Source organism: Erpetoichthys calabaricus, chromosome 13 (assembly GCF_900747795.2).
Source record: "Erpetoichthys calabaricus chromosome 13, fErpCal1.3, whole genome shotgun sequence".
NCBI lineage: Eukaryota > Metazoa > Chordata > Cladistia > Polypteriformes > Polypteridae > Erpetoichthys > Erpetoichthys calabaricus.
Window position 1 is genome coordinate 106,861,794 of NC_041406.2, and position 21,436 is coordinate 106,883,229.

At 38.1% G+C, this 21,436-nt stretch overlaps 1 protein-coding gene across 1 annotated transcript in view; it reads right to left on the minus strand.

Moving 5' to 3' along the window:
• The window catches only part of ptpn3 (protein tyrosine phosphatase non-receptor type 3), a 363,093-nt gene that overhangs the window by 197,121 nt on the left and 144,536 nt on the right, over positions 1 to 21,436 (minus strand). The window contains exon 2 of the mRNA XM_028817422.2: positions 2,849 to 3,003. Within this exon, the coding sequence (XP_028673255.2) occupies positions 2,849 to 3,003 (155 nt within the window). The remainder of the gene's footprint in view (positions 1 to 2,848; positions 3,004 to 21,436) is intronic.

A 21,436-nucleotide genomic window follows, 5' to 3' on the forward strand; every position in this document is an offset into this window, starting at 1 on the left:
ATTTAACACAACTCTGTAAATTTTACTTTTTTTTGTGGCTGTGTTCCTATGTTCATTCTGCATTCTGAGCAAATCCTTCGCCAAGAGCAGGGTATTTCAATATGATAATAGCTTTGTGGGGAAACCAAGCTAAAGGCCAAATCTGAAATCAAGTGCAGTTTCTGCAATACATCATTGGGAAATACTTTTGAAAGGGTAAAGCAGCGGCCAAATGTACATATCTGACAACTGCCAAGTAATTTATGTATTACTAGCTGAAATACCCAGCGTTGCCCAGGAGGAAAATAATGTGTTTTTTTTATTTTTAATTGCTTTTTAATTGTTTGAAGTTCGGAACCGGCCAACTCTATTTAATTTCAAAAGCAACAGGGGCGCTGTGATGCTCATACATAAAGAATGCTGGCAGTCACCTCCAGTTTGCCCTCTGGTGGTTGTTCAGAGTGTCAACTGGATGATAACATGCATACAAGATGGCAAAATCACCCCCCACACTACCCAGAAGGGGCTGGGTTAGGGCTGATTTCACCCTACAGTATTTTTAGTCGACCACTGAGAAACATGTGTACCAAGTTTAATGAAAATCGCTTCTGCCATTCAGAAGTGATGCTGGAACATACAGTACATACACATATTGAGTTTTTTATATATATGATGGATGGATGGATATATATATATATATATATATATATATATATATATATATATATATATATATATATATATATATATATATATATACACACATACACACAGTGCATCCGAAAAGGCATCCAAGATGTTTGGAACAACCTACCAGCCAAGTTCCTTCAAAAACTGTGTGCAAGTGTACCTAGAAGAACTGATGCTGTTTTGAAGGCAAAGGGTGGTCACACCAAATATTGATTTGATTTAGATTTCTCTTTTGTTCATTTACTGCATTTTGTTGATTGATGAAAATAAATGATTAACACTTCCATTTTTGAAAGCATTCTTTGTTTACAGCATTTTTTCACACCTGCCTAAAACGTTTGCACAGTACTGTGAATATATATATATATTGCAACCGGAAAGTATTCACAGCGCATCACTTTTTCCACCTTTTGTTATGTTACAGCCTTATTCCAAAATGGATTAAATTCATTGTTTTTCCTCAGAATTCTGCACACAACACCCCATAATGACAACGTGAAAAAAGTTTACTTGACGTTTTTGTAAATTTATTAAAAATAAAAAAACTGAGAAATCACATGTACATAAGTATTCACAGCCTTTGCTCAATACTTTGTTGATGCACCTTTGGCAGCAATTACAGCCTCAAGTCTTTTTGAATATGATGCCACAAGCTTGCCACACCTATCCTTGGCCAGTTTCGCCCATTCCTCTTTGCAGCACCTCTCAAGCTCCATCAGGTTGGATGGGAAGCGTCGGTGCACAGCCATTTTAAGATATCTCCAGAGATGTTCAATCGGATTCAAGTCTGGGTTCTGCCGCTGAAAAACATCCCCACAGCATGATGCTGCCACCACCATGCTTCACTGTAGGGATGGTGCCAGGTTTCCTCCAAACGTGACGCCTGGCAATCACACCAAAGAGTTCAATCTTTGTCTCATCAGACCAGAGAATTTTCTTTCTCATGGTCTAAGAGTCCTTCAGGTGCCTTTTGGCAAACTCCAGGCGGGCTGCCATGTGCCTTTTACTAAGGAGTGGCTTCCGTCTGGCCACTCTACCATACAGGCCTGATTGGTGGATTGCTGCAGAGATGGTTGTCCTTCTGGAAGGTTCTCCTCTTCTCCACAGAGGACCTCTGGAGCTCTGACAGAGTGACTATCTGGTTCTTGGTCACCTCCCTGACTAAGGCCCTTCTCCCCCGATCACTCAGTTTAGATGGCCGGTCAGCTCTAGGAAGAGTCCTGGTGGTTTCAAACTTCTTCCACTTACGGAAGATGGAGCCCATTGTGCTCATTGGGACCTTCAAAGCAGCAGAAATTTTTCTGTAACCTTCCCCAGATATGTGCCTTGAGACAATCCTGTCTCGGAGGTCTACAGACATTTCCTTTGACTTCATGCTTGGTTTGTGCTCTGACATGAACTGTCAACTGTGGGACCTTATATAGACAGATGTGTGCCTTACCAAATCATGTCCAGTCAACTGAATTTACCACAGGTGGACTCCAATTAAGTTGCAGAAACATCTCAAGGATGATCAGGGGAAACAGGATGCACCTGAGCTCAATTTCGAGCTTCACGGCAAAGGCTGTGAATACTTATGTACATGTGCTTTCTCAATTTTTTTATTTTTAATAAATTTGCAAAAACCTCAAGTAAACTTTTTCATGTTGTCATTATGGGGTGTTGTGTGTAGAATTCTGAGGAAAAAAATGAATTTAATCCATTTTGGAATAAGGCTGTAACATAACAAAATGAGGAAAAAGTGATGCGCTGTGAATACTTTCCGGATGCACTGTATATCTGAATTAACTGAATGCTTTTCATTTTTTATTGTAGATTTTCTTTTTCCATCCATCCATAAATTTTCTGAACCCACTCATTTTAAATTATATTCACAGGAAACTGAAGGCTACTCTGGCAGCCACAGGAGCAATGCACAAACCATAAAGGGCCAATCTACCACATATGCATTGACATTCACGTACACAGGGCCAATATTAAGTCACCAATTATGCTAATTTGTAAATCCTTAGACTGTGGAAAGAAAAATGGAGTATACAGAAAAAACACAAAAACATGGGGAGAACAAGCAAACTGGTCCAGGGTTCAAACTCAGTCTTCTGAGATAAAAGCTGCTCTATATTAACACCTTACTGATAACTGGGAGCGAGAGGAACTCATGTCTGGCTTACACACTTACATTGACTTTGAAGCTCTGTACTGTGCCATCCAGGAAGTGCACATTACAGATGACCTCTGACCTGTTCTTGTCCTTTGGTAGTTCTGATACTCGTATGGTGCTTATTCTTTCACCCAACACACGCAACTTGGAGTTCATAACTATTGATGGATGACCTAGAGAAAAAAGGAAAAAACAACATTTAAAGAAAACCTTCAAAATAGTATCCACAACTTGTTGATATTTAAATTTCTAAACACTAAATAAAAAGTACAACTTTGCATCAGAGGAAAAATCCACCCTGGCAATGATAACGTTCTGTAAGGTGAAGCATTACAAAAAGATTAACAGACATACGGAGAAGCTTAATTTACTATTGCTGCTCAGCAATGAATATGCAAATCTAACCCTAGTCGCAGGCGGACAAACAGAATCCCATTCTGATTTTTGTTGAACACAAATCCTGTATTTACATATGTCAAGGCTGAGCACTATCTAGTGACAAGAAAGCTTGATTTATTACAAAAGCATATAGTCTGAATAAGAAATGATTGCCCAAATTGGATGATATCCAATGTACATAAACTTTGGCTCAGAAAAAATCAAAACAGGAAAGAACTTTGCACTTCTGCGTGACTTCACATGTTCAAAATGTTTGTGCCTTGCAAATGTGGTGCTGTGTCATAGCAGTTAAGGAGATGGACTTTTTAGCAAAAGATTATAAATTGATACATCTCAGCTGGGTAGCTGCCTAATATTTAAAGTGCAGTAGTGTACATATCAGATAGCTACAGCTTCAGGGCTGTCAGAACAAACATCACTATTTGAATAAAGTTCAATCTATATGAGAAAATTCATATTCAAAACCAAACTATGACATTTGATTTTAAAACAAGTCTTTTATTTATTTTTTAAAATTTTCATTAATTTCAGCATCATGTTACTCTAGACACACTATCCTATAATGCTTCAGTAATTTGCAAGTGTATTATTATAATTTTTAATTGTTAGTTTGTATTGTTATTTATAAAAACTGACATTTTTCTAATGCATTGTTCTGCTTTTTGCCTCATAGCAGTACTAATAACAGATTTTAAATACTTGTCCTGTGGTATAAAATGCTGTTTTGCTCTTGATCCTTTTTCGTTTCACTCATAGAACCTAAGATCTCTGATCTATACGCTGTAAAAAGCTGTTTTTTCCTTTCTCATTAAACATAATTACAAATAGCTTTCATATTTTGGATTTTCTACTTCTTATTATAATGGCTTTAAAATCAACATTTTAAGGAGCATTTTCTGCGTAAGGAAAGCATACTTAGCCATGTCAATTAACATACAACTTTTAGAGGCATCTGGCTTAACATATAATCTCTAAAACAAAGGTGAAATAAAAAAAAAAAAAAAGACACGTATGAGGGTAACATAGGTTATATTTTTCTCCATTTGGAAGTTTGAGGGGGGGGGGGGGGGGATAGAGAGGGGAGTATCCCCTTGAGTTTAATCCTGCATGTTATTCTTTGACCACTAGTGCCTAACTCTACAAATGTATCAAATTGGACAATATGCTTGATCTACCTTCCACCTTCTATAACCTACACTTCTTCTGTTTTAAAATTAAGTTGGATATTATTTTTTTATTTAGAATAATTTTCAAGATTCTGTTAATTGAAGTGTTTGCCAAATGAAAAAAATATGAGTAGGGAATACTTAAAGATCATTACAATACAAAATTTAGTACATTCAGTAACTCTATTTGCTAAATGTTTATAGACTCACGGTGTCTCAACTTATATAAAATATAGACTGGCACTGAATTCACATCTTTTGCATCTCTGAACTGGAAAGGCACAGAGCAGAGCGGAGGGCCTTTCGGAGGACTAAAGTAAGGTGTGCATTTAAAGTGTTTAAGTAATCATGAGCGATTTTGCATGGGTTTCGTATACATATTACAGGCATGTGAACTCTCTTTTTTGTATATTTTGACAGCCCTATAGCATACTTTTCAAGTAAAGTATTTTTGAAATCATACAAACAATAAAGGACAGTACAAAAATACTGTTTCAAAGTTTAGCCACCAAATGTTTCTTAGACAAGAAACCCAAGTTCAGTTTATGTTTAGTCAAGAAGTGAAGAAATGTACTTACTGGGTATGATTTTTGTTTAGGCAAAAGAAAGGCAAAAAACTGTTTCAGTCAACAGCCATGTCTTGATTTTGGCTTCAAACAATGCTTGCCCAAGTATTGTGTGGCAAGCAAACTACAAATTGGGTGTATGAATCAAGCAGACAGACACCTGAGGAGGGGCATAAACCAAACTGACTATACAGCAAGCAGAAGTGAAAGCTAAGGTGAGCCAAGTTAAGCTAAAAACCAGCAAGGATTGAAAGGTTTGCGAGCAGACAGCCAGCTCAGACTGTAAACTGAGCCACCCATTGACTGTCAGACCACAGTATTATAGCTGTACTCCATTGAAGCTTATTGAAAATATTTGGTAAACTAAACTTTACAGTTATCTGCAAAATGGACAATCTGTATACATTGGATTCAAGTTCAAGTAATATGCCTCCAATGTGCAAAGGCATCTTATATGGAGACAAAATTGGACTCTCTTACTAATGATATAAGATTCCACCCTGCTGTTACATTTTTGCAATAATGAAATTTGTTTTCATCATTTTTAAAAATGGAAAAAATATACAGGCTGGTTTGAAAGTTCAATGAAAATGTATAAACTTTATTTTCTCTGATTCCTTACCAAGATTATAAAAATCAGGCTGCACAGTGGTTAGTAAGTAACTTAGAACACAGACATTTGTATAAAAAAACAAAATTATGACACATTTCTTTAAAAAAAAAAATTCATTTCCAAAAAAAAAAAAAAAAAAAAAAATTATATCCACCCTAGCTACCTTGCATAATATCCTAAAATGTGCCAGGAATACTTGTAATAGCTGACTGACAGAGCACCATGCAGACCATAGTCTTGCAATATTAAAATTGCAGGCTGTTCTTTACTAGATGCTACCCACAATCCAAATATTACGACAAATTCATTAACTGATATATGTAACAGAATCCAAACCAACTAAAAGCCAACAAGCAGCAAGCATAATTAGACCTACATTTAAAAACAGATGTTCTAAAAGGGGTGCCTATCTCGCTATCCTGGGTGACAATAAAACAATGAAAAATGTAAAAAATTTATAAAAGAGCTAAAAATTTTCTTTACTAAACATTCACTCACTTGGTAATAGTTTGGCTTTGGTCCAAGCAATGGAGCCAGAAGCAATTTTATTATAATTTGTTACAATTTCCAATTTCACATATACTGATTCGATTAAACTATTTTTTCTTCTAGACTTTTGATAAAAGTACAGATTTTTATTTTGTAAGTTTAAGTTTAGTTTAACAGGTTAGAGTGCTAAAAGTAGCCTGATGATTCATGCAGGCAGTGCCTTGTATTTTATATGTTGTGGGCTTTCAATCAACACAGTAAGTATGTTTTAGTCTAATTACAAAAAAAGCTGGAGTTGATGGTACCAAAAATTGAGGAGTTAGATTCTGAAATATCGACTCCACAGCCTCCTGAATACTTTGGTTTTTTTTTTTTACCAACCACTTCTAAAAGATACATGCATTAGGTTAAGTCAAATCTAAATGTGTGCTGTGCTGGTGTTATCGTATACATGAGTGGGCCTAAGATGGATTGACAGCCTGTCCAACATTAGTTCTTGCTTCACACAGAGTTCTGGCAGGAAATGCTTAAGCTTCTATAGCCCTGATGTGGATGAATGCTTAAATCATTTCCACAATTCAGTTAATTGACCATTATATGAATCAAAACATTGTAAATATTGTAAAATACAATATTTACTGTAATCACATTAGGTAGCAAGTTGACAAAGTAATTAGCACTGCCTCATGGAACTAGAAGAGTAACCTGAATTGAATAGACATTAAATGAACAGACACACAGGGATTTTAATCTACCTTCAAAACTGACACTAAACATATACATTTAAATACACAATGCAGTTGTGCAAAATGAACAAAGTCCTGATGCCCCAAGTCTGAGTTTTACAAGAACCTCAACAGCACTGAAAGTAAAAACTTATATAAGCTGTTTGAAGAGCTGCATGGTGTATGGAAGTAAGGTATGGTTCTAATGACAAAAAAAGGTAACTGAGACAGACAGGATGGTCTCCTCCACTTCTCTCAAACAGGCCTTCACAAACTATAATACATTTATTGTAATATCTGGTGCTATTGTATTTCGCATATTTTAAAAGTTCATTATTAATTTTAGTCAAATCAACTCCTGGCATAAGCTATAATGTGGTATAACTAAAAGTGAAAAAAAATTTTTTTTCAAGGTCACAAAAGCTCAATGGTGCCTAGTGAATCAGGCACAAGCAGAATTAAAGGACTTATATATCAAGCGCTAGGCAGAAATTCCTAGCAGCTACTGTGCTAAAATGAAAAATTCAAGGTTATTTGCCTATCAGCAACTCTACGTGTGATCTTAAATTAGTAATTTAACCTGTCAGTACTCTGGCTGTAAAAATAAAGAAAAATGTATCTATAAGATATCTTGACCTAGATAACTCTAAAGATACTATGTAAAATACAGCTTGATGTTGGAAAGCTCTGTTCCCTAAAGTGCAAGATGACAGAATTTACAGGACAAGATTATGAGTTAAATCCCAACCTCTGAGCTAATGTATCACTATGTGCAGATTACTTCTTTTGCCAGCAGTAGCATTTCTGCATTAAGGGCTAGTGGGGCACAGTCTCACCAGGTATCATGCAAAATAATATGTTTCCTTTAGTAGTTTAACATATTATTACAATGTTTACAGAAATCCTTAGGTCAGTCTCCTTAAGCAATGTTTTCCAATTTGCTATTGCATGCTTAATTGGGACTGGGTTATATAGCTTAAAAACTATATCTATATAACTGTGGTAATACTTCAGCATTTATTCAGGTGTTAGTTAAAATTTTGGTAGAATCTGCTACGTTTATTTATTGATGTGTAGGATCTGAATAATAACTTAGTGCATTCATAACAAGGTAAGGATGATTTCAAAATTAAGACTTTGAAGTAGCTGGGTAATATGGCCAAAAATATTATCATGATGAATACTACAGACTGAATAAACAAGAAGAGTGAACAAACCAAAAAAAAAAAAGTGATACATCCTCTGAAAAGTTTGAACATAAAAAATGTTTTGAATATAACTTTGGTGACTTTACAGTCATACCATCCATGAACAGCACTGCAGCATACAGTGGAATGAAATATACTTCAGGACCACAGTGCAAAATATACATAAATACAGAACAAATGCAAGACAAATGACAAACTTGGTACAGCAAAAGTGGGAGAGATAACCAAAAAAGTACAGCAAAGTAGATTGAAGTGGTATGGACATGTGATGAGGAGAGACAAAGCAATATGTGGGTTAAAAAAGTGAGGGGAAAGGAATTAAAGGGAAAGAGAAAGCAAGGGAGGCCAAAGCGGAGGTGGATGAATAAAGTAAAAGAAGATCTGAAGGAAAAGGGTCTAGCAGGGGAGTAGGTGCAGAACCAAGCTATTTGGAAAAGGTTGATCAAACACATCAACCCCACACGGAAGTGGGGAAAGAGGAAGAAGAACTAGCAGCAGATCTGAAATGAGGGGGCAGTATGCCAGCTTCATCTTCACTTGCCAATGACATTAGTTTTCTCTGTTGTCCAGAAAATGCCCTATCCTATCCTTTTTTCAAATTTTCATCTGGTCTCAGTCTGGAAAGCACATCCCTTTGAGGTAGGTTATTAGTCTGGGAGGGTAGGCAGTAGGTAGGTTATAGATTAGAATGACAAAGACCAAAAAAAGGACCTCAATTTTTTTTTGCAAGACCTTCTAAAAATTAAAGATATAGACTTTTACACAATCTGGCATCTCCTCTATGTGTATGAGGATGTTAACGGGAAGTGATATTTTTCAACAAACTAGTTTAGACATTGGTACTTCCTAGCATGAAAATCTAATTCTCATTCAGAAAAAAAGTTACTTTTTCTTTCTGCTCATATTGCTCCACATTCTAGCTCCAAGAGCTGCATTCCATTTGAATGTTTACTCTTGCTCACATTCCAGAAATAACATGTCAAAACAGATTCAGGTACGTTTATTGAAGCAAAAACACTGCAATCTAGGAGAAGAAAAAAAGGTATGTGTGAATCTGTGGAAGATGAAAACAAGGATAAATGAAAAATGGTTTCCCAGGGCATTAGGATTTAAAGGTCACATGAAGCAATTCTTGGGACTATGCAGTCTGAAGCACCTCTTTACTTGCGTAAAAAAATACTAATAAAATTCTACATTTTTACATCACAATTACAGTGCTGTTTAGAAAAACTATTGAGATGGAAGGTGTGAATACTTTGTATATAAAACAAGGGTTGAAAGATCAAATGCTGCTACTCATATTTATTAAAAAATGTTTAATTCAAAGGCACAAGCTGACACTCAATTATAAAAGAATGGTTGTTTGCTTTACCTACACTAATTTTGGTATCACACTTCCATGATCTGCCTTTTTGTAATCTTAAATTGTTACCTTGTTATCTTCATTAGTAAAATTAACAACCAGACAATTACACAATGTAGTCTGGGACATTGCTCTTTGATCTACAAGTGTACTTAAAACAGTTTTTCAAAATGCTTCTCCAGAGCTCTAAAAGTATTCTGCATCTGATCCTATTTGAATTCACTCATAAACGTGAGATCACTGTTATTTCATGTTAAGATCTTCTCATTAAAACAAATGAAAAATAACTCAGAATTCTGCTTTTCTGTTTATTACAACAGGAATAAGAAAAAATGGAATCTTAATAGGAATTAAGTTTCCTGTTTTTAAAGAGACTTGTCAGTGTCAGCCAAAAATCCATGTCACACAGTCTTTGTCTTACACAGCTGATGGTTTGATACATAATGCCTAAAACAATGAGGTGTAATTAGAAATAGTCTGGCCAACTTTATTAAAATATCGCTGTCTCTCTAAAGGAGGAAAAAAAATTATACAGATTGTTCAGACCTTGACTCGATACTGTGGCAGTCCCAGTTTCCCTGGTCCCAACTGGCTTTATATTCACAATGTAGCAATATAAAAAGTAAACTGCCACTGTCTGCTGGACAGCTCCAAAATAATAAACCTAGTCCGCCTTCAACCTGCCTACCTCATGCCTCCACTTTTACTTCTATAGCTATTTTCACCATATCAATATCTTTTTAACTAACCCCTATTCCAAATTATTTCAAATCACCACCCCTGTCCCTCAACTCTCCCTAGGGAAAGTGCCCTGAGCCCTCACTGAAAGTGCTTTCCCCTGGGCTCCACTCCTAATCCTGCTTTCCATTCCCCACAGCTGTCCATGCAACAGCAAGACACATCACAATGCATTTGTAGTCCAGGACACCAGCTCAAACGGGAACCAGACAGCATTGTCATAAGCACTTCATGGTTTTGAAGATGCTTTATCTGGGGGGGGGGTTGGGGCGAGGGGGCAGGGAGATACCGAGGCACATTGCAGGCACACATAGCTTATGAGGATTTAAGCTCCTTTTCACATCTTATTTTACAGCTCGCTGTACAGATTAAGATTAGAGGACCCCGTTTTACCACTAGACTGGACAGAAGGTGGTATTCATACTGCCCATTCATAGGATACACTTGCTCAGAATTCTGATCACTCCTAATATTAAAATAATAGATGCCAGATTACCACTAAGATTTTTATTTTAAAGTACAAACTTATCTGTAATGCTCAGAAGCAGTCTGTTTGAATATACTGGAATATATAATTATTTTTAATTTTGATATTCAAATCTTATTTTTAGGCTAATCTGTCAGATCTAGCGGAGTGGTGGCTCTGAGGCTAAGGATCTGCACTGGCAATCGGAAGGTTACCCGTTCAAATCCTGTAAATGCCAATAGGGACTCTGCTCTGTTGGGCTATTGAGCAATGCCCTTAACCTACAATTGCTGAGCGCTTTGGGAAGTGAGAAAAGTGCTATATAAATGCAAAGAATTATTATTATTAGATCTAATATAAACCTGGCCTAAATATATGGTATTGCTAGTGACTCAGTTATTTTGCTTTTCCTCTACATTATAAATGTTTAAGACACTATGCCATCAGAGGATACGTCTTCAGTTTAAAACTCAATTTTTATAATTCAGTAACCACTCACTGACTCCCTAAGGAACCCTGAGCCAATCCTTTAACCAGTCTATATTTCAATTGCAGAAGCAAACAAAAAATGGTGGGATAACGTACATTATGAAATGAACTAAATAAATATAATAATCCTGTCCTGGCCAAGTACTTTAGCCTAACAGATATGTTGTTAAAATGATGGCCTGTAAACCTCCAATGTTTCAAGTTCAACCCCCCCCCCCCCCCTTCCATCAACTTACATCCTCCAATTGTAGAAATATAAAATTGATTTTACTATACTAGAAAACGGAACTGACATGGTTCTCAGTAAGGAAAGGCATTTCATAAAATTCAGCTTTAAATGTCCAAGGTTGCAGGTTCAATCACCACACTTGTCTTACAGAGAGACCAGGATTGTGTCATTTCCCCTACCAACACTCAAATATGTTAAATAACTGAATAAAATAAACCCTTACACAGACCTATCCCCTCACTCTGTTCATTTTTTTAGTTTTAGAGGTAATGTTGACCCTACCTTTATAGCACTGGATGTAAAGGGAGCTCCAATCCTGGATAGGGAACCCATCTTTCACAACACATACATATGCACACAATCATTCTTATGCTGTTCAAAGGCATACCCTGTGAGCATCAGACAAGATGCCAGAACATATAATAATGCTCCAGTAAAGCTTAGGGACATTTACATGCACACTCACTTATTTGGGCCCATTTGTAGGTGCCAATAAACCCACCCAGCACATCTTTCACAAAAGAAAAAAATAATTCTCCAAAAAGACCACAAGAACTACCAGCAAGAATGCATCCATACAGGCAGTGTCCAGGTCCTGATTAAAACCAAGTATTTAGAAACTGTGAGAGAGAAGGTCTAATCAATGAGCAATCTCATTGCCCTATTTAAATAACTGCAATATGCATTTCTGCAGTGACATTCAATATATCTTAGGTTCTTTTTAACTTTGCATAGTTATGATTCTTAACAAATGTGCCTCGAAGATGCAGTCACTAAAACAAGTCAAGTGGTTTGTAATACAAGAGAAGGAAGTGTTACAAGTGTTTATAGCTGTGGTAAAATAAAAGACTGCTGTAAAGCTGAATGAAACAAAGGTTTTGAGAATATAAGGAGTAGGTTCATTATTCCTTACAGATCTGCAAGAGCAAGTTGAGGCAGGTACTTGCAAAGCAAGCTGAGGCAGGTACCTGTGTTCAAAACTCTGAAAACGCTCTGTACTGTAAACTAACAGAATGCATAAAATCGATGTATCAATTAAATATAAAGCTTAAAAGATAGATTGTATCAACCAAGAGGCACCAATATATAGATATATTAGATATTATGGAGAACATAATGCAGATAAAAAAAGCTTTTTGATCATATATCTGTAATTTCAGGATGCGATGAACACTATCATAGAATTGTCAGCCTAAACAGGGTGGTGGAGGATAACAATGAGCACAAACAAACCCATAAAAGTAGGAGAAGGAAAGAAAGTGCAACACAGAACCTTCAGAAGGTACTCACCCCTGGAACTTTTTCACATCTTATTTATTATGCCTTAAAATTTTATTACATTAAAATACGTTTTTTCTCCCTTTATTAACATGATAAATTCAACAAATTTATAAATCAAAAAACATGTGCTTCCCCAAATTGAAAAAATTACAATTGTATCCTTTGTGTACCTATAAGCTTTACACATTTAGATTTTAAAATACTGCATGAACCAGCTTTACCAGAGCTTTTAAAGTGGACTCCAGTCTGGCACCTGGTTGGGCCATTCAATGGTAACCTTCTCTTATACTCAAGCTAGGTCATTGTTGGAAAATTAATTCTTACCTTTAGAATATAACCGTATTTGGCTTCATTAAGGTTGCACATTGATAGCAATACTTTTTCCATTTCCTCCAGTATCAAGGATAGTGCTGCTGCCACCACCATGCATGAAAGTAGAGATGCTGCTTTGGTGTTGGGCCAAAATAAATCAGTCTAAATGTGTGCTCTTTGGCCTGAAGTCAAACTACAAATTTTTCCTGCAAAAGGTTTCAGGTTTGTCACATAGCTTCTAGCAAACTCCAATTATGACTAAATGATGACCTTTCTCAGAAACACTTTCTTTTAGCTAGTTTCCCCAAAGAGGTCAAATCTTTGAAGTGTTAAAGAGAGTTTCTTTAATTTAGCCAAAAAGTCCTGTAAATCTTTTAGGGTTGTAGCTTGCTTCTTGATCACTTGCCCAACAATGGACTTTCAGTTACTCAATTGTATTTGATCCAAGTTCTGTTATTTCTTTTTAATTCAGTTACACCTGACTTCAATGTCTTCCGTGGAAGGTCATATCTTTGTCAATCTCTTTAGAATATTCTCTGGCATTTTATGAATTTAACAATTTCATCTCAAAGTTCAAAAGTTCTGCTGTTATGCACCTAAAATCTGGAATAGCTTGCCAATAGGTATTCGCCAGGCTAATACAGTGGAGCACTTTAAAGAAACTGCTGAAAACACATTACTTTAACACGGCTTTCTCATAGCTTCATCTTAGTTTAATCCTGATGCTCTGTATATTCAATTAATTATCATTATTATTCATGGTATTCATATTCAAAATCCGTACTAACCCCTACTTTCTCTTCTGTTCTTCTTCCGGTTTTCTGGGAGGCGACCTGCACCACCACCACCTGATCAAAGCACCGTGATGTCCCTACATTGATGGATTAAAGGCCAGAAGTCCACATGACCGTCATCATCAAGTTCTTCCATGAGAACCCTGAAGACAATGAGGACTGATAATTTATGTTAGGTAGAATGCCTACAGGAGGCTGGGCGGTCTCATGGCCTGGAACCCCTGCAGATTTTATTTTTTTTTCTGCAGCCATCTGCTATTTTTTTTGTTTTTTCTGTCCTCCCTGGCCATCGGACCCTACTTTTATTCTATGTTAATTAGTGTTCCCTTATTTTAATTCCTATTTATTTTGTCTTTTTTCTCTTTCTTCATCATGTAAAGCACTTTGAGCTGCAATATTTGTATGAAAATGTGCTATATAAATAAATGTTGTTGTTGTAGATGGCTCACTGGTCTTCAATAGAGCAGGAGTGATCTCAGCTGCTTTTTAAATTGTAAAAATTGTAACACTTTACAAAATCAGTGATATTTATTGTGCAACCATACAAACTTATTTGAAAAAAAAAAACAGAGGTGTACCTTGTTAACATATTAATTGTGATACATCAATAGAAAATTGAAAACCCCACTCAATTTAGGCTGTTAAAATGTGAATTTTCAGATTTTCTTTTACTTTCAATTCACAGTAAATTGATATTCTAATTCGAAAAGCATAACATTAAAACAATATACTATTCAAGCAAACAAATAACTCTGTCTATACACACACACACACACATTATATATATATATATATATATATATATATATATATATATATATATATATATATATATACACACATATACATATACACACATATATATACCGTGTTTCCCCGAAAATAGGACCTACTCCGAAAATAACCCCTAGTATGATTTTTTGGCTGCTCTGTGAAATAAGCCCTACCCCAAAAATAAGCCCTAGTCAAGATCATCAGCTGAAAAAATAAGGCGTCTAAGGCCAAGTTTATACTTCATGCAATGAGACGCGTGTGCCCGAAACATCCAATAAATTCCGAGGACACCTTGCCATAATATCTCTGAAAAGGATGTTTAATGATTACATCCATCAATTCGGGGATGCGCCCATTCCAGCAGAATCGGCGCAAGACACAAACAAAATTTCTGGACGGGACATCAACACATCGCAAGGTGAACACAAGCGCACACACACATACTGTATACTAGCGTCATTGTAGCTTCACCAAATCCCCAAACCTTCATGTCTTTGGATGGAAAACTGAGCACACTGTGAAAACCCACCAAGAAAACATGCAAACTCCAGACAGGGATCACAAGGGACGTGACTAATCCATCAATCTGTATGTCTGCCTGCTTTTATCGAGAGAACTATCCATCCATCCACCCACACACCAAGCACACACTAGGGCCAATTTAGAATCGCCAATCCACCTAACCTGCATGTCTTTGGGCAGTGGGAGGAAACCGGAGCGCCCGGAGGAAACCCACGCAGACACGGGGAGAACATGCAAACTCCACGCAGGGAGGACCCAGGAAGCGAACCCAGGTCTCCTAACTGCGAGGCAGCAGCGCTACCACTGCGCCACCGTGCCACCCCTTCGAGAGAACTACTTTAACAGATTTAGATCGTTTTTTTTTTTTATATAATTTGCTTGAACATTCCGGTTGATTTTGTGACTTCTCTCATTGTGCTAAGTATCATAGTTTGCTTGCAGGAGTGATTTATTCATGCTATTCCGAGTCAGAGGCTGCGGGCCAAGGGGAGGGGAAGTGTGACATCAGGAGTGGAGAGCCATGCGGGGCCCTCCTCACTCACGCACCAGCCTCTGTTCGAATCGCTGTACCTCTGGCCACGTTTTGGAGCAGACCCTGACTCCGCTTAGCTAGCAATACCAGTTTGTTTATTGATTTTTAAAGTTTGTCCTGTTTCACAACTACGTGGTCAGAGCCGCGGGGGACCCTAGTAATAGATAAAATTATTCAAATTCAAACAAAAACATGAAAACTGACATATAAAGAAAAATAAAACAGATTTAACTGCCTTCATTCTATTTTTAATTATAATTCTGAAGACATCCAAAATGTATATTTCGTTTTAACCTCATAGAGAATTTCTCCTATTGAATTAGGAAAACATCCCTTTTAAATGTGCTTGAAATTCCTCAAATCACTGCATTTATTTCATAACCAGCTGTGTAAGAAATAAAAAAATAAATAATTAGAATCCTTGATTGCAAAAATACAGCTTTGTCATAATAAACCATTTCCATAAATCTACTTCATTGAAAATATAAGTTAAATAAAGTCCATCCACTTTAGGACTGACATTTCACCAGTGTTGCCATATCATTGCTAATTTCAGTACTACTAGATGAAGAATTGTCCTGTTATGTTACACAAAGTGAACTAAAAGCAAGATTCCAAATATAATGACCAATGGGTTAATTTATAGAGACATAGCAGGAAGCTAGAAGGGCACTTCAATGTCTTTGAACATTCCTTGAGGTTCTGTCAGTTTCTTCTTTGCCAAGTGGAAACAATTTAGCACAAAAACACCACTACTAGGCTGTCCTTTCAAAGTCATCAGCACAAAAAAACAACAATGGTTACCAAAAGGCTTAAGATAAGTTTAAACAAACTTCAGAAGCCTTTCAGTAAAACCAGAGGAAAAATGTACTATTAAAGCTTTCCCAAACAGGTGGAGCTTAAAGAAAGAAACACGAACAGAAAAGTACCTGTACATTATGATATTTAATAACAACATCAGTAATACAATGCAATTAAATGTTTTCTTAGACTACATTAAATACAGTACACATGTTTTAACAGCACTTTACAATAAAATGTACCGTAATTAAGAACCTAGCCCAAATAGGCTTGTGGTGCCTCAGTAACTTTTATAGACAGCAGATTCCAATGCAAGTGATGTAAAAATGGCATCAGTGCTATTGTGTTTTGTCATGAAAAAGAGTCCAATGGTGCCCCTGTCCTCATCTTAGGACTTTCTATGTAGCTATATCTCCAAACCGTGACTACTACTCTATTAAGTCACACTACCCATCCTGTCATGAAGATTCAGCTACAATCTGCAGCTTTACTTGTAGTCACTGTCAGGAAGAGCTAGGGTTGACTGAGTCAATGGTTAAAATACTCCCTCCCTTTTCCTATTTCTAGACACCAGGTAGTTTATTAGAAAGAGTTCCTAGTGAAGCAGTATAGCAGGTTTAAATGTTTATTCACCCAATACAAAAATAACATTTTTTAAATTATGGTTCTTAAAGTACGAAGAGCAGAAGCAAAGCAAATGGATGTGACCATTCATAGCTGTACAACAAGGACGCACAGGGAGCTCTTCTTGCTAAATGTCTAGGCACCTAATGTGCCTAGAAATAAGGTAGTTCTTTCAATTTTGTATTGTGCTTCTCAGCTGACAGGTCTTTGATCAAGCATGGTTTGTAAATGAACTCAATGGAGAGGGAAAGAGAAAGCAAAAGTAACTGCTGGTGTGCACTGTATTTATGCTGGCCTTGCTCTTCCTTATCATACCCTTTGGACAAAGAGGACATTAAAGTACAGGGTCCTTCCTGTGTTTTGGTCTTATGCCTCTGGCCCAATCCTTGCTAGGCGCTGCCCATGTTCTCAAACTTTTTAAGCATGATATAATTTTTTTTGACAATTAATGGGTATTAATCCAGCAAAAGAGGACAACTAAAGATTATGCCTTGATAGGTCAAAATTTTCATTTTAAGAAATCTTTGTCTACGTGATTTGGAATGCTTCAGTTTGCAAGAGAATCAAAATCAACTCTAAATAAAAACTATATACAGCCTATAGAAAACATATTGGCCATAAAAGTAAAGCTGGATCTTATACCAGGTATGTCTAAACTAGTAACATGGTATATGTAAGGTAAGTATACTGGCACATACACCTTTCAAGTGTAAAGCTTTTGCTTATAATTAATGACCAATCTTCCACTCAGGTCTTGCAAGAACGACTTCATAAATCTATTTTTTTTTTTACTATTTTAGAATTGGAATATCTAACATTCTCCTGATTTTAACAGTAAACTGTAAGTTGTTTAATATCCTGTATAAATTACGAAATTATTCAGAATTTAAGCTATTCACGGCTTTCTAATGTTTGCCAAAAAATGGCACCTTAAACAAAGAATGAACACAATTGAAGCCTTTTATTTAACAACAGAGTTTCTAGATGGAATCACATACTGCAGCAGCTTAGCCATAACAAAAGGGCTTGTAGTCTTAATGCCATTCATGCTATGTCTTGGGTACCATAACATTTAAAAACAGAATGACACTATTGAAGTGTCGACATTCTATAACATAGCCAACAGCATGAGATACAAAAGAGGTCTTCCTCCTTTTTTGTTGAAGTACCTCACAGCACACGCTACTAATTTAACCAGCACACATTCATTTGTATGATAGATAGATAGATAGATAGATAGATAGATAGATAGATAGATAGATAGATAGATAGATAGATAGATAGATAGATAGATAGATAGATAGATAGATAGATAGATAGATAGATAGATAGATAGATAGATAGGTAAGGCACTATATAATAGATAGATAGATAGATAGATGAGTAAGGCACTATATAATAGATAGATAGATAGATAGATAGATAGATAGATAGATAGATAGATAGATAGATAGATAGATAGATAGATAGATAGATAGATAGATACTTTATTAATCCCAAGGGGAAATTCACATACTCCAGCAGCAGCATACTGATACAAAAAACAATATTAAATTAAAGATTGATAATAATGCAGGTAAAAACAGACAATAACTTTGTATGATGTTGACGTTTACTCCCCCCCCTCCCCCATTCGCCCCCCCAGGGTGGAATTGAACAGTTGCATAGTTTGGGGGAGGAACGGTCTCCTCAGTCTGTCAGTGGAGCAGGACATTGACAGCAGTCTGTCACTGAAGCTGCTCTTCTGTCTGGAGATGACACTGTTTAGTGGATGCAGTGGATTCTCCATAATTGATAGGAGCCTGCTTAGCACCTGTCGCTCTGCCACAGATGTCAAACTGTCCAGCTCCATGCCAACAATAGAGCCTGCCTTCCTCGCCAGTTTGTCCAGGCGTGACGCGTCTTTCTTCTTAATGCTGCCTCCCCAGCACACCACCGCGTAGAAGAGGGCGCTTGCCACAACCATCTGATAGAACATCTGCAGCATCTTATTGCAGATGTTGAAGGACGCCAGCCTTCTAAGGAAGTATAACCGGCTCTGTCCTTTCTTACACAGAGCATCAGTATTGGCAGTCCAGTCTAATTTATCATCCAGCTGCACTCCCAGGTTTTTATAGGTCTGCACCATCTGCACACAGTCACCTCTGATGATCACGGGGTCCATGAGAAGTCTGGACCTCCTAAAATCCACCACCAGCTCCTTGGTTTTGCTGGTGTTCAGGTGTAGGTGGTTTGAGTCGCACCATTTAACAAAGTCATTGATTAGGTCCCTATACTCCTCCTCCTGCCCACTCCTGATGCAGCCCACGATAGCAGTGTCGTCAGCGAACTTTTGCATGTGGTAGGACTCTGAGTTGTATTGGAAGTCCGATGTATGTACGTAGGCTGAACAGGACCAGAGAAAGTACAGTCCCCTGCGGCGCTCCTGTGTTGCTGACCACAGTGTCAGACGTGCAGTTCCCAAGACGCACATACTGAGGTCTGTCTTTAACATAATCCATGATCCATGCCACCAGATATGAATCTACTCCCATCTCTGTCAGCTTGTCCCTAAGGAGCAGAGGTTGGATTGTGTTGAAGGCGCTAGAGAAGTCTAGAAACATAATTCTTACAGCACCACTGCCTCTGTCCAAGTGGAAGAGGGATCGGTGTAGCATATAGATGATGGCATCCTCCGCTCCCACCTTCTCCTGATATGCAAATTGCAGAGGGTCGAGGGCGTGTTGAACCTGTGGCCTCAGGAGGTGAAGCAGCAGCCTCTCCATGGTCTTCATCACATGTGATGTCAGAGCAACAGGCCGGAAGTCATTCAGCTCACTAGGACGTGATACCAGATGTTTTCCAAAGCCTCGTGACTCTCCCCTGTTCCAGGCTCAGGTTGAAGATGCGCTGTAGAGGACCCCCCAGTTCCGATGCACAGACCTTCAGCAGTCGTGGCGATACTCCATCTGGATCCACTGCTTTGCTGGCATGAAGACTCCTTAGCTCTCTGCTCACCTGTGCTGTTGTAATTGTGGGTGGGGATGTCTCTCCTATGATGGTATCAGCAGAAGGATGGGTGGAGGGTGCAATACTCTGAGGTGAGAGTGAGAGTGGGTTAGGGTGGTCAAACCTGTTAAAGAAGTTGTTCATTTGGTTTGCTCTCTTCACGTCTCTCTCGATGGTGGCACCCTGCTTCGAGCTGCAGCCAGTGATGATCTTCATCCCATCCCACACTTCCTTCATGCTGTTATTCTGCAAATTCTGCTCCAGCTTTCATCTGTACTGCTCCTTCACCGCCCTGAGTTGGACTCAGAGTTCCTTCTGCACGCGCTTGAGCTCATGCTGATCACCGCCTTTAGAAGCCCTTTTCTTCTGGTTCAAAAGGCCCTTGATGTCACTTGTAATCCATGGCTTGTTGTTAGCATAGCAGCTCATTCCACTTCCTGAATGAGCGTGTGGTTGTAGGTAGGACCCTCACTCTTGAGTTTGTAGTGAGGCTGAAGCAGAACCAGGTTATGATCTGCTTTCCCAAGTGCAGGCAGCGGGGTGGCACTGTATGCGTCTTTAACGTTTGCATACAGTAAATCAATAGTCTTATTTCCCCGGGTGTTACAGTCCACATACTGGGAGAAGGCAGGTAATGTTTTGTCCAGCGTCACATGGTTAAAGTCTCCAGCGATTAGCACAAGCGCCTCAGGGTGCTGCATTTGTAACTTAGCAACAGCAGAATGGATGATGTCACTCGCTGCCTCCACATCTGCCCAAGGAGGGATGTATACAATAACAACAATTACGTGTTGTCATGCATGCATGCGCGCTTAGGGAGCCACGGAAGGACCCAAACTGTTACGTGAAACCGCAGGCCAGAAGGGAATGGCGGAGTACTAACTTCTCTCTCTTGTTTTCGGCAGAAAGAAGGAAACACCACCACCATGAAGCCACCTCCAGTAACTAACCATGCAATATCACTTCCGCCTTCCCTCTGTCGACCCCTGATGACGTCATCCTCCCAGCATCCATCTTGGTACCTTCCCAGTAGCCTTCACTTTCATTTCCGGTCCCTCTCCATAAAGACTCCCCCATTCCGCCATATTGCTGTCTGATGCATATTGTTTTGTACAATAACTCTGACAAAATATTGTTTACAGTATACGGGGCCGGAAAACCCCAACCCTTTATGCTTTGTCTTGTCTTCTTTTTACAGTGTCCAAACTCTCTGGGCAAGTAATAGGGACGCAAACTTACAGCCAACAGTTCGATGTCCCTGCAGCAAGTGGAGACTTTGACGTTAACATGTCCAGAGTTACACCACCGTGTATTAACATAGAGAGCGAGTCCTCCTCCTTTGTGCTTCCCGCAGGTACTTGCATCTCTGTCTGCTCTAACTGTGCTAAACCCGGGTAGCTCCACGTTAGCATCTGGGATGGTGGTAGTTAGCCACGTTTCGCAAAAGCACAACAACTGCATTCTCTGTAGGTTCTGACATTTTTCACCAGCGCAGCCAGTTTGTCGATCTAATTTGAGATTGAGTTC